The following is a 16,759-nucleotide window of genomic DNA, read 5'->3' as shown; positions in this document are numbered from 1 at the left end:
GTCTGTCAACTAGTTTTCCAGTCCCCAGAGTCCACAGGGTCCCAAGGGTCCTATTGTTTAAGACAACTTAAGTGTGGTCATTAGTGTTATTTTTCAATCCTGCTTCTGCTACTGAAGTTGAAGTGGAACGAGTATCCTTAAATCTCTATATCTCATTCTCCTGTCTCTTGATGAATACTAGTTCGATTATTTTGATGCAGTTGTGAATTTGTAGAACTTGTAGAACTTGTCTAATTAATAAATGAATTTCCTCAGGCTGAGAAAAACCTTAAACAAATGAGGTGGGAAGCTGAAACTTTCCAGAGATCTGAGAAATCACTTCAGTTCAAAACCCTTAATAATGACCTTATCTAGGACAACATAATTCATAGGCAAATTTGTTTTGGGGTGTCTGCTGTCTTAGCCTGATTCATGAAGACCCACACCTTGTCTGGGTCTACTCTTTCTAAATGGTGGTTCATGCTCCAGAGTATTTTTATTTCTTTCATTGATATAAGTCAAAGGACTGTGTTCTAGTCCTTCAGAAATTTATACTAACAAATTGGATAAATGGTTCTGCCCCCAAAGGTAGGCAAGTGAAGTTTTATTGGTTTAGCCCTTTTCCTTTAATAATTTATTGTGTTCCTATACGTACCAGGCGGGTGGTAGATGTGGGGACTGCAGAGATGGGATAGTGCAATCCCTGAACCGAGGACTGTAGTCTCATGATGAATAAAAGTATGTCACTAGTATACGAGGTGCTCTTATTATCTGACATAGGGGGTGTTATACAGTTATGGTACAAGACACAGTGGGAACATAGATGAGGAAGCTGACCATTTACTTGGAGTGATTGGTTAAAATTTCTCACTTGAACATGGCTTTAAAGAATTTGAGCTGGGAGGTAGAGAAGAGATGATAGTATTTTGCAGGGAAGGAGGCACAAAAGCATGGAAATGTGAACAATACTATACAGAAAGAACTAAGCCCATGGTCATCGTATGTGTTTAAGTATAGCCACATAGATGCTTATCCAGGTGTTCATTCTGATTTCTCAATGCCTCTGCCTCAGCAGTAGTTGACAGCGTTGAATATCACCCTAGGAATAATGACAGATCATCTGGAACCATAGGAGTTATGTGTGAGGAAAAGAAGGAAGGAGAGAAATCGGGGTGAGAGGAAATAAATTATGATGGAACTTGAATGCCAACTGAGGAGTTTATAGGTCGCCACATTTTATTTACTAATTAATTCATTCAGACATTCCTTGGAGGCAAGGATACCAGACAGAAGGCTAGATAAAGAATGTAATCAATTCTTTTATCAAGAATAAATAATTACTTGAGCCAAGGCAGTACTCATTGAAAGGGAAAGGAGAGCCCAGATACAAAAGATGCTTTTAAGATATCAGGGTTCTGGCTTTGATGACTATCTTTGGGAAATGTGAGAAGTAAAGAATTGAAAATTTTCATCATGGGTAACAGAGTATCTGGTATGTACACAATTAAGAGTTTGTTGAATTGAGTAGAATGTTAAGAGTGATTTTTCTAGCATTTTTCTCCAAAAGATGAAATTATGGCAGAATATTTGATTTTGAGGTATAAGATAGACACTGCAGGTCTGATGAACCTCCTCATGAGCTCAGTGCCCCATACAGTGGGTGCTATAAATTGAGTCGGCCCATGAAGCTGAGGGCTTGGGGCTAATGGCTCCATCACAGAAGAGAAGGACTTGCAAATAAGTGTGAATGATTTTGTAGACTGAACTGTGCACTACAACTTGCCCTAAGTCTGAGAAAAATATTTTAGAGACACAGTTCTTATTAGTTACATAGACTACAAAATCATTCCACTTCTTCCTAATACCAATTGCCCAAAAGAAAAAAAAAACTATAATAAGAAGCTTAGGTTATAGTTTTAAAAATCAAAATAAAGATTATGGTAGGAAGATGAAATCTTAGTCAAATCTGAAAGCTTATATTGTGAGAATTCCTGTAGACATTTATTGTAACTATTTATCATCATTGGTTGTTGAGTTCAGTCTGTTCAATGACTAGGTAAGTTCTTAAGTAAAGATCTGCAACTCAGTGAGTCAGTACTGAAATTGTGAGACTAGGTAGATAGAGTCTTGATATTCAAGCAGCTTTGCTAGAACAGCCTGTGATTCCCTGTGATGCAACAGAGAGGAGTGGGCTAAAAGGCAGAAGGCCAGCCCTCCCATTTGTCATCGGCATGTCTGTGAACAAATTCTCAAAACTTCTCTAAGCGTCAAATTCTTCATCTATAAAATGGGGATAAAAATGGCTTAGTATACTCCAGGGCTGTTGTGACGATCAGAGGAAATAATCCTTGTGCAAATTTTGTGTGATCTGTAAAGCTCTGCTAACTTGCCCATTATAGAACATTATGGAAAGCAGGTGGAATAGTTTGAGGATCTATGGAACCACCTCCACAATAATGTTACTGATAAGCACAGTGTGGGCTGGGTCAGTGTAATGTGTTAATGCCCTCTTTCCCTGGCTGCACAGGCAGGCTAAAGCATTGCAAGATGTCATCCCCTTGGGCTGTTGCCCTGTGCTCTATCCCAGGATAATAGCACGGATATATTTGCAGGCAGCTGACCAACTTGTAGTCAGAGATGTCTTCTTTGAAGCAGACTCTTAACTCCCTATTGTGGATCCAGGTCCCTCAAGGAATATGGTGGTGGTGGTTTAGCTGCTAAGTTGTGTCCGACTCTTGCGACCCCATTGACTGTAGCCTGCCAGTCTCCTCTGGGATGGGATTCTCCAGGCAAGAATACTGGAGTGGCTTGCCATTTCCTTCTCCAGGGGATCTTCCCAACCCGGAATTGAACCCGGGTCTCCTGCATTGCAGGCAGATTCTTTACCAACTGAGCTACCAGGGAAGCCCTCAAGGAATATAGTTGACCGAAAATAACCATTCTTGGCTGTCAATAGGGAAAAGGTTTATAGCAGCAATTTTGCTCTTGCTGTGCTTATATTAATTATCTCCTTAAGTGTGCATATATACGTGTGTGTATACATTTTTTACAGCATGGACAAATTAAGGTGCTAGTTAATTGAAACTATTACTTGAAGGCAGTAGTTCTGTATCGGCTTTAATAATCTGTATTCACAAATAATCAGCATAACTTTATTCTTTTTTTTTCACTTATCTACCCACATGAAGGTCAGTTTCCTATTATTTGTAGTTCAGACTTATTGTAAGAATGACTAATATTGTAGGGGAAAACCTCCCTATTCTAAGAAATAGTCTGTTTCTCTGCAGTCCATTTAGATAAAGAAACTTGGGAAGATTTAAGAATAAATTGTTCTTTTTCATTGACAAATATTCCCCCACTGGCACTTCTTTCTTTTCCAGGCAACTAAAAATAGTCTTAATTTGTGCCAAATTCTGAATCAATTTTGTCCCTAAAATGTGTGAATAGGACTACTCATCCACTGATCTTGTTGTCCATGAGTAGAGGGAAGTGTATGGAGGCTCTGATGCACACACACAGACACACACACCCCATATGCATATATGTGTAGAGTACCCATATCCCTGAAATATTTTAGGAGAGCTCTTTAAATGGCCATATTTCAGTTATGCAGCTATAGTTACTGTGGTAACTTTGGTTTAATGTGGCTCGTCGGAAATGCAGATATCATAAGTGGAAACTAGTATGTATCAACATAGAAATGCATGTTAATTTTCTTTATAACAGTGTTCAGATAGCAAAGCTTTCATAATGTTAGAAGAATATGTAATGACTAGGCAGTTATTAAAAAGGTTGAATGGCACAGAGAGTAGCTTACATTTTTGAAAGGTATTTAATGATGGTATTTTGGAAACCAAATTCATATTTCCACTTGAGATTCACTTTGCACCTTAAGGCCAGAGCTTTGAACATAAAATTGTACAGTTATGTGTTGATACAATTATGTATTGATAAATGGCCATGGACAGTTGTCATATGTGTTTGTGGAAATAAATGGCAGAAGTGTGTAGAAATAGAAACATCTTTTCAATCTTAGGTTTTGGGACAAGTAGCAAAACTTTGGCTTTGCATGTATGTTTAACTTTTGGAAATTATTGGTTAAATTGAGTTTTATTTGAAGTATACAAGTATCAATTGTACAAAGTGGCATTATAGATTTAAAATAATTTTTTTTTAAAACACAGAGTAACTATGCCTTTGAAGGAAAGTACCTTCCAATGCTGCTTCACTTACAGTCTCTTAAAGTTTCCTGTCCCTTGCTTTTTGTTATTTTTTATTTGAAATCAAACTGTGCTATTGAGAATCAAGAATGTATCTAGAGCATTTTAAAATATTTTAGATTGCAATGTAAAAAAACTAAAATGTCAAAAATCTCAAAGTCCACAGTCATCAATTTTAGGTAGTCTATAAATTCAGATTTCACTCAATTTTAACTTTCATTTTACTTCATTACCTTTTAATTATGAAGCATATGACATCTCAATTTTCTCACCTATAAGGATAGCGAAGGGAGTTATAGGTATCCATTAGCATGGTTGATGCAAAAATAATGTAAAACATGGTACTATGTCTAAAAGTACTTTGTAACTAAAGAACTATGCAAATGGTGTTATTGCATTAAAAATATAATACTGACATCTTTTTATTTGGAAGCCACTGTCTATTTGCTGATACAGAAATCAAATTTTTTGCTCTTCATTTTTCATCTTTTTTTGTAGAAATACTGCTTTCTCATCAACCTGGAAATTAAGATTCTTTAAATAATGCTGATAAAGTAGCACATCAGTATAAATTTTTGAAGGAGATTTATGAAAATATGCATTTTATTGTTTCCAAATCATAATGTATATCCAGCATGAACGATGTGGTAAGAATTAGCCTGTTAGAATTGATTACACTACCTATTTTTAATAACTATCATACTTCTATTTTGAGACCATTTGAAGTATTATAGGTATTTTTAGTGATGTTATATGATTCTTCAAGGGAAATATGTATTTATATCTGCTTTATACATTTGGACAAAAATAGTAATAACACTTTCACAATACTGATTGGAAAACGAGTCACAATAAATATGTTGGATTTTCAAGATAAAAAGATGTACGGTTTTCAGAGTTACAACATACTGTCTATAAAAATAGTGCAATTGGGATATACTATTTTAGTAAGAAACTCATTAAGTACAACTTTAAGAGCTTCTTTTTCCTCTTGATTTTTTAAACTTTGAAATTCCAGTAAGCTGTTGGGAAAATGTCCTTCCTATTGCTCTTTGCTGCAGTGTCTAGAAGTGAGAGTATATTCAAATTAAAAACAGAAAGTCCCTTAAATTCCTCTCAAGAAGTCCATCCTGTAAGTGCCACTCCTGGAAAGACTATGATTATTATTACTTTTGACTGGAACAAGATTGCAAAAGGCTTCAAGAAGAAATGGAAATGGTAATGAGAATTTTCTGTCACCCTTGTAGTTTACAGTGTATTTGTTACACTTCTTTTTAGTCTATTACAGTGTTTTTGGCAAGAAGTCCTTACCTTTAGAAGGAAATCTGTAACAGTAATAATTAAGAATACTGTATAATGAGATACTGATTATAATTAAAATTAAAATTTAATTAACATTTAAAAATTCCTGTAATAATGATAACAACAAATTAGTTATAATTGTAAATAAGAAACTAATTATAATTACATGGAGTGCTTTTCAGGCTTCCCAGGTGACTCAGTGGTAAATAATCCGCCTGCCAACGCAGGAGACTCAGGTTCAATCCTGGGTTGGGAATATCCCTTGGAGAAAGGAGTGACAATCCACTCTAGTATTCTTACTTGGGGAATCCCATGGACAGAGAAGCCTGGTGGACTATATAGTTCATGGGGTCGCAAAAGAGTCGGACTTGACTTAGTGACTAAACAACAATAACATGAAGTGCTTTTCACGTATTCCTTCCACATCTATTATTTTATTTTAGAGTTTGAATATTTTTTGCTTTGGTAAATTTGCTCTTTTATAAATGAAGACTTAAGAAACCTGGGAGGTTGATGTGAGAACCTCAGAGACTCTCCGTCGAGCTGTGGCTGAACTGAAACTCAAGGCTGGTCCTCTTATGTTTCTTTTCCTGTTGGCTTGACGTAATGTGTATAATACACAGGCATTTTTCTTACATTCTAGGTTCCGCCTAGACCAGCTTCTCGTGGACCAGCATTGCCAGCTAACTGAAGGCTGTGAGTCTGCATCTCGGCCCATCTATCCTTCTCCTTATTCCCATGATGAGTTCACCAGTGCGGTCCGGTCAGTCTGGTTGCTTTTTAAACTTTAAACAAATTTAGTATGAAAGATGTTTTGTCTTGCTTCAAGTTAAACAATTTAAATTGTGAAATGACTTTTTTTTCCTGATGAAGTTTGGTCAGTATAATGAATTTTGAACTGTGTTCTATAGCCCATCCTCTATTACATAACCAGCTTGCAGTCCAGGCAATTAATTTCATTTGCTTTGTTATCTGAGCAGTAGACTTTAATCTTCTGCTGCAAATGTAACATTTGGGGTGAATTGTATGAAGTTATAAACATTTATTAAATATGACGTAGGCATCTAAGTCTACATCCATAGTCTTCTGACCAAATACCTGTCTGAATGCTTTTTAAATGGTGTCGTGGGCTTTGCACGTCAGCTTGTGAATTTACTCCTCTTCCATCTCTGTGACACACAGGAAGGATATTTTTCTTCCCCACCCTTCTTTGCTGCCACTCCTGTTTCCTATATACATATTTAATTATAATCTCAACACCTGCTTCCTCTGAGCCAGTTAATGTGTGGCTCATGTAGTGTTGTGATCAGCACAGCCAACACCCATTTCTCCAGGAACAGGGTGTCACTTTTGGAACAAACACGATCCAAATCTTCAGAGTGATGGAATAGCTTCAGATATCACATGTTAAACATAGACAAATTTAAAAAGAATTTTCTGTTTGGATCATTATGGGAGTATTTATTTCTGTGTATTCTTTAAAAATATTTCAACATATTGGTATCCTTCAGTTATCCAACTCCTGAGGTTGAAGATAGTATAATATTTTACTCAGTTTATAAAGGGAAATCTTTTGCCAAGATTTTCAGTCTGTGGAGGGCTGGCCACACCCAGATCAGCTGCTCTGGAATTTCAGTGTCTCATCAGGCTTCCCCACATCCCCAGCAAGTTGCCAGTTTCTGTGTTGAATTTGGATCTAGAAATTATTGGAGAGCTAACTGTATTTGTTCATTCTAAATGATGTAGTAAAGATATTCCAGAATCTTTAGTCACAGTCATGATTTATAATTGGCATTATTATCTGAATAAGAGATGAAGTTACCTAGGCTTCTTATATCTGAGTCCCTGTAGCTCAGGGGTTCTCAAACTTTAGCATCAGTGGGAAGGCTTATTAAAATGAAGCCACTTCCCCATTTTTCTTTTTTTTTTTTTGATTCAGGTCTTAGGTGTGTCCCAGGAATTGCAGTATTTACAGGTTTCTCTAGGTGATGCTGCTGCTGCCTGGGACTACACTTTTCGAAGCACCGGTCTAGCCTGCTATGCCTGTTCCTTCCTCCACCTCTGCCTGCTCCCCACGCACTCTTGGCCCCACACCCCTACCCTCTCAGGCAGCCCTCTGTGTGACCTGCATTACTTATCACAATTAAGTATAGAATTACAGTCCTTTCTATTGAGTTGAACTTAAAACGATATTTGCATCTTATATATGTGTGTATTACCTTTAAAATATGTATCACAGTAAGTCCCCTACATATGAACGAGTTCCATTCCAAGAGTGCCTTTTTTCAGTTTGTTAGTAAGTCCAACAAAGTTAGCCTAGGTACCCAACTAACACAATCAGTTGTATGGTACTGTACTGTAATAAGTTTATAATACTTTTCACACAAATAAGATGCATGAAAAGTACAACATTTTTAATCTTACAGGACAGTACCTTAGGCATACAGGGACCGGCACACATATCACATCTTTAAGGTTCGTATGTAGGGGACTTACTGTGCGTATATTTTCTCTGTCAATGGGAGTATATATATTTATTTATATATAAATTTAATGTTCCAAAATTAGCATAATTTAAAAGAAACATTTAATTTAGAAATGCCATAGTCAAACTTTTTTTTCTTGTGGTAGAATGTGCTGGAATCATTAAAAAACATACTGAAAGAAGTAGGAACAAATTGGCTAGGTACAGATGTGGCAGAAAACTTACTCCATTTCTTCAAGTTACTGTTTAGAATTTATACAGGGAGTGCCCTTAATTCTTAAGACCAGAAACTGTACTTTTTATATATTTTTATAAAATTGCCTATGTTTCTTTATTCTCTACTCATCTTCCCCGTATCTTCTCCACATTGTTTGTTTACCTCCCACTTTTACTTCACAGAGAATGACAGGCCAGATAGAACCATGAGAAAGTAGTTTTGTTATTTCTACCTGAATTTGTAATCTTGAAATGGACACAAAATGCAGATCTCATTAAGGCTAACGAAGGAAGAAACTATATGGGAAATTTTTGGATCCATATTATAATTAAAATCAACTTATAAAATTTAACTTTTAAATAGTTATTGGATTCACTTATTTTCTCTTTTTTTATTGAAGTATAGTTGATGTGCAATATTATGTAAGCTATAGGTGTGCAATATAGTGGTTCACAATTTTTAAAGATTACTTTCCATTTATAGTTGTAAAATATTGGCTACATTCCCCATGTTGTTTAATATATACTTGTAGCTTATTTTATATATGACAAGTTGTATCTGTATATTGCCTCTCTCCCCTTTCCTCTCCCTCATGGTAATCACTAGTTTTTTCTCTGTAAGTCTGTTTCTTTCTGGTTACATTCACTAGTTTGTTGTACTTTTTAGATCCCACATGTAAGTGATATTATACAGTATTTGTTTCTCTAACTTATTTCACTCAGCATAATTCTCTTAATGTCCATTCATGTTTTGCAAATGGCAGAATTTAAAACTGGACCCTCTTATTTTTAACGTGAAACACACAATCCTGTTAGAACACTATTGTAAGCCGTTAGATTCCCAGTTTAGCCGGTCAAGGCCTGTTTAAAGGTATATACTTGGCAATGAATGAATACAGAAATATTTTGATCACCTTATTTGAAAAGGAGAATTGATACAATGTAATAAATATTTAAAAATTTCACCTGGTTAAAAAAAAGTGGAACAAATGGCAAGAAGACAAACAGGTGAGAAATTCTATGGTGATGCTTTAATGTGATCTATGGACGTCTTAGGTCATTTCTCAGGTATGTCTGTATTACATCTAATTTCATTCTAAAAGTAATGAGTTTTTATTGAGAGATCAGTGTAAGGGTTATTCCACTCTTAATTTTCTCATCTGATGTGTGGAACAGAATGTGGGAGTGACATTTTTGTTGTTGAGGTAACTGCTTAAGAGGTAAAGTATATTGGGCAAAAAAGCTATAGAAACGAAGTGTACATGTAAGGAACAGATGGTCAGAAGTAACATTTACTAAACTTTGTGAGGTAAAAGAGAAAAGGAAAACAGATGAATGCATGCACCTAACTTTTGAAAGAGAAAAAATACATATTATTAAAGGAGTTTAGGGTTAAATAGAAATCTTACTGTCTGTGCAGCATAGACTGTTGTTTGTGTAAGAAGGGGATGTGAATCCATGTTTTAAGGTGTGTATAGAGAAGGAGTGAGTAGCATGCAAATTCAGCTTCTTATGCTCAATTTGTAGCATTATATAAAGACTCAGAGTTCCTATATGTAAATGTAATATATAATAAGATGATCAAATATACTGGACTCCTTTTCAAAAAGACAAAGTAAAATAATACCAAATACTTGGATTAATCCTACAGATACCTAACATAGCTTACTATTGGTAATATTTGACAACTGAAATCAGCATACCCTTCCCCCAAGAGTACTGATTTTGTAATATGAAAATGTCCTTTGAGGCTGCTATTTCGCTGAGGAGGTTATTGCCAGTCATGATAATTGTTCAGTTAGAAGAAGAGTGGATGATAAATGAGACAGTCACCAAGTGAAGCTCATTTGACTTTAGAGTCATTAAAATTTTTCTTATGGACTTTCTTTCTTATCAATACATCTGGTCTGCTGAGAGCAGCATTATACAGAGGTCTTAATCAGTTATGTTTGGAAAGTTCTTATGAATGAACTCTAAATTGAAGAAAGTCATAGCAAATGGATCAGGCGGTGGGAATCTTTTCTGTTTATTCCAAATACAAACTGCGATCAGAGAGACCTGAAATGCACTTTGCATTTATATAAAGGAAAATGTTCTAGCTACAAACATTAAAACATTCTTCAGCTACTATTAGCCTGTATCTCACGGTGCCATATATATTCTACTGGTGAGAAGTAACCTAATTGTTTGACTTAGAAAAAGTGTTTTTCTCACATCTCCTTAAAAAAAAAAACCTGTCTAAAAAGAATTAAATTGGTCTTATGCAATCACCATCCATTTATTTTGCTTTTGTTCTGTAAAGGGCTCTAAGGAGTTATTGTACACCAGAAAAATAGTCTCACTCCAGTTGTTCCAGAAATTCTTTATTGTATTTCAGATAAAGTATTTCTGTTTGTCTTGAAAATTCGTTCTGGGATGGTGTAAGTCTTATTTTCCTCAGGTATTGACAAAATTCTCATAGAAGTTCTCTGCTGCTGCTGCTGCTGCTAAGTTGCTTCAGTCATGACTGACTCTGTGCGACCCCATAGACGGCAGCCCACCAGGCTCCCCCGTCCCTGGGATTCTCCAGGCAAGAACACTAGAGTGGGTTGCCATTTCCTTCTCCAATGCAGGAAAGTGAAAAGTGAAAGTGAAGGTGCTCATTCGTGTCTGACTCTGTGCAACCCCATAGACAACAGCCCACCAGGCTCTCCCGTCCATGGGATTTTCCAGGCAAGAGTACTATCAAGTACTAAATATTACTGTCTCAATCATATACTCAGTCAAACAATAAATACTGATTTCTGAATATGGAATACACTGATTTTTATTTTAATCTTGCTTCCCCAATAATGTTCTACGTTAGAGCACTGGGCATTGCTTTTGGAATCTGAGGAGTCTGAATGGAGAAAAGACTACCTGCATGAGACTGGCAGCTAGCTGATGCAATTAAGACAGTCATTCATTCAAAACGTACTATGCATGTATTTGGGCTTCCCTGATAGCTCAGTTGGTAAAAAATCGCCTGCAATGAAGGAGACCCCACTTTGATTCCTGGGTTGGGAAGATCCGCTGGAGAGGGAATAGGCTACCCACTCCAGTATTCTTGGGCTTCCCTTGTGGCTCAGATTGTAAAGAATCCACCTGCAATGCGGGAGACCTGGGTTTGATCCCTGGGTTGGGAAGATCCCCTGGAAAAGGGAAGGGCTACCCACTTCAGTATTCTGGCCTAGAGAATTCCATGGACTGTATAGTCCCTGGCATCGCAAAGAGTCGGACACGACTGAGTGACTTTCACTCACCCTCTCATACATGTATTTTGTACTAAGCAGTGTGCTATTCAGTGGGGACACAAACAGTACTAAAATCATGGTTTCTACCCTTATGGACAGACCCTTTAGTAAGAGAGACAGAAGTGTAAATAGTTTTGGTCCATTCAGTGTGTTAAGTATTTTAATAATTATAGGAACAGAAGTTAATTTCTTCTGTATAGCAGTTACTGTATGACATTTCTGGTAATTTATTTTTATCAGGATTGCCAAAATTCAGAAGGGAAGACTTTAGGGCTCATCTAACCTAGAGTTTTCCAAACATGTCAGGTAATAAATATCATCTGATGTTCTTGTCAAAAATACAGGTTCTCTGACCACTCCCCCCAGCACTGTTAAAAAAAAAAAAAAAAAAAGACATGCTAAGCTATAGCTCACTTATTTTGCTTTCTGATACATAAAAACCTAGTACTGTTGAAAACTAGAGGAAGTAATAATTTGTAATGAAATTCTGAAATTCTAGATCTTAATCTTAATGTTTTCTCTGCTAGTAAGACATTCTGTTTTTACGTGGAGATGAACCAAAGAGATTCTTATAGGTAGAATACATTTTTTTCTTCCTCAGAACAAATTTCTAATTATTTAACCCAGATCAAATTTTTAGAATGATCCCAAGGTGATAGAAAACATGATTTGAGTCTGAACATTTTTAAGAGTAAATAAATTAGGCTGTATGAGCTCTGGAGTGATTCCAGTGTGACTTTTAATTTTGATGAGTTGAATGTATATAATGTAATTTTGATGAAAATCCACCCAAAGAAATTTTCCAGACATAGAACACAATAGGCATCATGCCCCCTGGGATTTCATAATGTTGTGGCTTCATGGGCTCCTCGGTGAGTCTGGTTGGCAGAGTTACTATAGTAACTGTATTCCTAAGTCCTGTAATTTTAGTTTTCAAAGCCAATTGCATATAGGTGGCTCATTTCTGTTTTCTCCACCATTGTGGGAACACTTATAACAACTATCCACCTTATTGAGAGAGACCTGGCTATTTATACAAACTAAAGGTTTGTGGAAAGATCTTATATTCTATTAATATTCCTTTTCTTTTTTTCTGTGGCAAACCTTAGGCAAAAATTAGTTGAGTTTTACTTTCATGCCTCTATTTTGCTAAACAGCTGAGTTCTCTTATAGAAATGTAGAGTAGATATAATTAATGATCAAAAAGTTCTTTGAAATAAAAAAATCTTATGGAAATGCTAAGTAGTATAAACAATTTGAGGGCAAGCATTAATAAAAGCTTCACTGCAAGCATTTTTAAAGAGCACTAATAAAAGCTTCACGGTTCAATTAATACAGCACAACATTGGGTTTTCTAGAAGCATATGGGGCCCAGAAGGCCTGCCCCTGTTTTTAAAATTTACGAAGTCTTTAATGATTCACCACTTTTACTCCAGTGCATTACCCACTGTGGTGCCATTTAGTCATTAAGTAGGAAACTAAAACCAGGACAAAGCTACAAACAAATATCATAATGTCCAAGTGGGTACGTTTTTCTTCAATTTGTTCACAATGAGTTACCATAAAAAATGAATGGCAAATGAAATAGAGTTGTAGACAAATCAAGGTTATGGCTTCCCCAGATGCATCTGATCAGTTGGCTTTTTAATGAAATACAGGCTAAATCTTACTACAGTAATCTTGATTTAACTAAAATAATTTCAGGCTCCCAGCTAATTATCTATTTCAAGTAGTGTTCAAGAAAATATTCTAAGATAATGAAATAAAAATTTCCCTTGAAGTTTGTTGTAAGAGAATTTGATCACAGAGTATAGTATAAGAGAGAAATAATTCATGTTAAATTTTATTAAATATTGTTTTATTTTTTTTAATCACTGCAACTTCACAGTTAAGTGATTCATTCTTGTACTATTGCTAAATCTAAACTTCTCAGTATGGGATTTTCTTGGTTCTTTTTATCTTGCTATGTGTTGTTCAGTTGCTAAGTCGTGTCCGACTCTTTCTGACCCCATGGAGTGCAGCACACCAGATTCCCCTGTCCTTCAGTATCCCTGGGATTTGCTCAGATTCATGTCCATTGAGTTGGTGATGCTGTCTAACCATCTTGCTATATAGAACAAGAAAATTCTGAGTTTCTAATAGGTGAGGCATTTACTACGGGTTTAATTTTGTCATGCTTATCTTTACAAATTACAATCAATGTATTTTATCAATGCATGTTCTGTGTGTTGGTTTCTGTTTCTTCAGATACTTTAATGTCCAAAATGAAAGACTCATGACTAAATTATTGATGAGTTTTTCTTTAAAATCTGTTTTGATTAAGAGGAAGTAGAAAACTCTGAGATACTCTGTGAAATGGTTTGAAGTCTATTTTTTTTCATGATAACTTTTGGACACTTGATTATATAAAGCTCTTTCCTTTTATGATAGATGGTTGCTTGTCAGGCAGCTCTACATAATTAACCTTTTCTTCCAGACTTTTAACTTCTAAGAAAACTTTCTCTTCATTACTGATATTATAGCTCCACTGGCAACTGGCCGAGCTGGGGAATTTCCTCTGGAGTTAGAATTTGCCGTAATAATTTTGCCATTCTCAAAAGATGACAGTTAAAAATTAAGAAATAAATAGAAAATCACAGAAGGTAAAACATTTTGAGTGTTATTTATTGGAGCATATGTAGCCCTACATAATTCTAATCCCTAAAAATCATTGTAGTGTTGCAAAACAATCACACATGGGCACACATGTACACACACATTCTTTGGTATTCTGAGGAGCCAGCTCCAAAGTACCCAGAGGAAAAAAATACTCTATAAATGTCCACATAATCCTATAAACAAAAGGCTGTCCATGTGTATTTTGCAGATGTACCCAATTTTGCATATGTATCTTCAAAAAGTTCAGCGTTGTTTTGTAACTGCATTCATGAAAAGATCAATGTAAAACAAGTATTTATTAACCATGGCTTATTTGGCTTAGATTTTCATCATCATATTTAAACTATGAAGGTGTTTAAAAGTGTGACTCAATAAGTAAACATTAAGAATTGTGAATATTACTTCTTTCTCACTGTAATTTCAGATAAACTGGCATGATTCTTTTGCAGTCTTCAGCTGTTACTGACATGATTTTTATACACGAGTTGTTGCTGTTTTTTAGTCAATAAGTTGTGTCCAACTCTTTTGCAACCCATGGATTGTAGGCAGCCAGGTTCCTCTGTCCATGGAATTTCCCAGGCAAGAATACTGAAGTGGGTTGCCATTTCCTTCTCCAGGGAATTTTCCTGACCCATGGATCGAATCCAATGTCTCCTTCATTGGCGGGTGGATTCTCTACCACTGAGCCACCCGGGAATCCCATAAACTAGTTAAGGAAACATAGAAATACATTATACATATTATGCCCATTTTCTGGTGAGTACCCTCTAACAACAAGAACTTGAATGTTCTAACAGCTACACTGTTTCACTATTTGGCATGATTCTAAAGAAAGGTTTCCTTCAGTTCAGTCACTCAGTCCTGTCTGACTCTTTGCGACCTCATGAATTGCAGCATGCCAGGCCTCCCTGTCCATCACCAACTCCCGGAGTTCACTCAAACTCATGTCCATTGAGTCGATGATGCCATCCAGCCATCTCATCCTCTGTCGTCCCCTTCTCTTCCTGTCCCCAATCCTTCCCAGCATCAGGGTCTTTTCCAATGAGTCAACTCTTCGCATGAGGTGGCCAAAGTACTGGAGTTTCAGCTTTAGCATCATTCCTTCCAAAGAACACCCAGGACTGATCTCCTTTAGAATGTACTGGTTGGATCTCCTTGTAGTCCCAGGGACTCTCAAGAGTCTTCTCCAACACTGCAGTTCAAAAGCATCAATTCTTTGGCACTTAGCTTTCTTCACAGTCCAACTCTCACATCCATACATGACCACAGGAAAAACCATAGCCTTGACTAGACGGACCTTTGTTGGCAAAGTAATGTCTCTGCTTTTTAGTATGCTATCTAGGTTGATCATAACCTTCCTTCCAAGGAGTAAGCGTCTTTTAATTTCATGGCTGCAGTCACCATCTGCAGTGATTTTTAAGGAAGTCTTAGAAAATGTAGATAAACTGATTTGTCATGACTTTAATATATTTCTGATCTTGAGATTTTGAGTGCTTTCTGGAGATCTAAGACTGCTTTGCAAATAGGCAAAGTCAAAATTTTACCTTGAACCTCTCTTTTAAAAGTCTCTATCTGATAGGAAAAATATTGCACGTCATTGTAGTACTTGTTTGGTTTGTCACTGGGACCCCAGATATTTGCCCAGTGTGTTCAAGGACGTGGACATTTTGGAAATGTTACTATCATTTAGTGCATACTGTCATAATAAATTATTAATCCAGTGACTGTGAAATAATTCTTCTTAAAGTCTTGTCTTCCCTCATTATATGTTGTATTAAATAAGCATTATAGTTAGAGATATTTTAAAAACTGCTTTAAGAAAATAAGAGTATATGCTGTGACAATTGTTTTTGCATTGTTTTCATGGTTTTTAATTACATATATATATATATATATCTTTGTGCCTGTAATATTGTGCTTAATTTTTTTTGTGTGCACATATCTTTTTTTTTAAATTTTATTTTGTTTTTAAACTTTACATAATTGTATTAGTTTTGCCAAATATCAAAATGAATCCATCACAGGTATACATGTGCTCCCCATCCTGAACCCTCCTCCCTCCTCCCTCCCCATACCATCCCTCTGGGCCGTCCCAGTGCACTAGCCCCAAGCATCCAGTATCGTGCATTGAACCTGGACTGGCATCTCGTTTCATACATGATATTTTACATGTTTCAATGCCATTCTCCCAAATCTTCCCACCCTCTCCCTTTCCCACAGAGTCCATAAGACTGTTCCATACATCAGTGTCTCTTTTGCTGTCTCGTACACAGGGTTATTGTTACCATCTTTCTAAATTCCATATATATGCGTTAGTATACTGTATTGGTGTTTTTCCTTCTGGCTTACTTCACTCTGTATAATAGGCTCCAGTTTCATCCACCTCATTAGAACTGATTCAAATGTATTCTTTTTAATGGCTGAGTAATACTCCATTGTGTATATGTACCACAGCTTTCTTATCCATTCATCTGCTGATGGACATCTAGGTTGCTTCCATGTCCTGGCTATTATAAACAGTGCTGCGATGAACATTGGGGTACACGTGTCTCTTTCCCTTCTGGTTTCCTCGGTGTGTATGCCCAGCAGTGGGATTGCTGGATCATAAGGCAGTTCTATTTCCATTT

General features: G+C 36.2%; 1 protein-coding gene across 12 annotated transcripts in view; it reads left to right on the top strand.

Moving 5' to 3' along the window:
* Positions 1-16,759, top strand: part of HDAC9 (histone deacetylase 9) — a 667,984-nt gene that overhangs the window by 75,913 nt on the left and 575,312 nt on the right. For all 12 annotated transcript variants that reach the window (XM_086397464.1, XM_086397480.1, XM_086397478.1 and 9 more), the window contains exon 2: positions 6,145-6,264. In XM_086397464.1, the coding sequence (XP_086253590.1) occupies positions 6,240-6,264 (25 nt within the window). In that variant the 5' untranslated portion in view covers positions 6,145-6,239. The remainder of the gene's footprint in view (positions 1-6,144; positions 6,265-16,759) is intronic.

Source organism: Bos grunniens, chromosome 4 (genome assembly GCF_055505025.1).
Source record: "Bos grunniens cultivar Pamir isolate PY7600 chromosome 4, Bosgru_T2T1.0, whole genome shotgun sequence".
Taxonomy (NCBI): Eukaryota; Metazoa; Chordata; class Mammalia; order Artiodactyla; family Bovidae; genus Bos; species Bos grunniens.
Note: the sequence above shows the minus strand (reverse complement) of the source record. Positions and strands in the feature narration are given on the sequence as shown.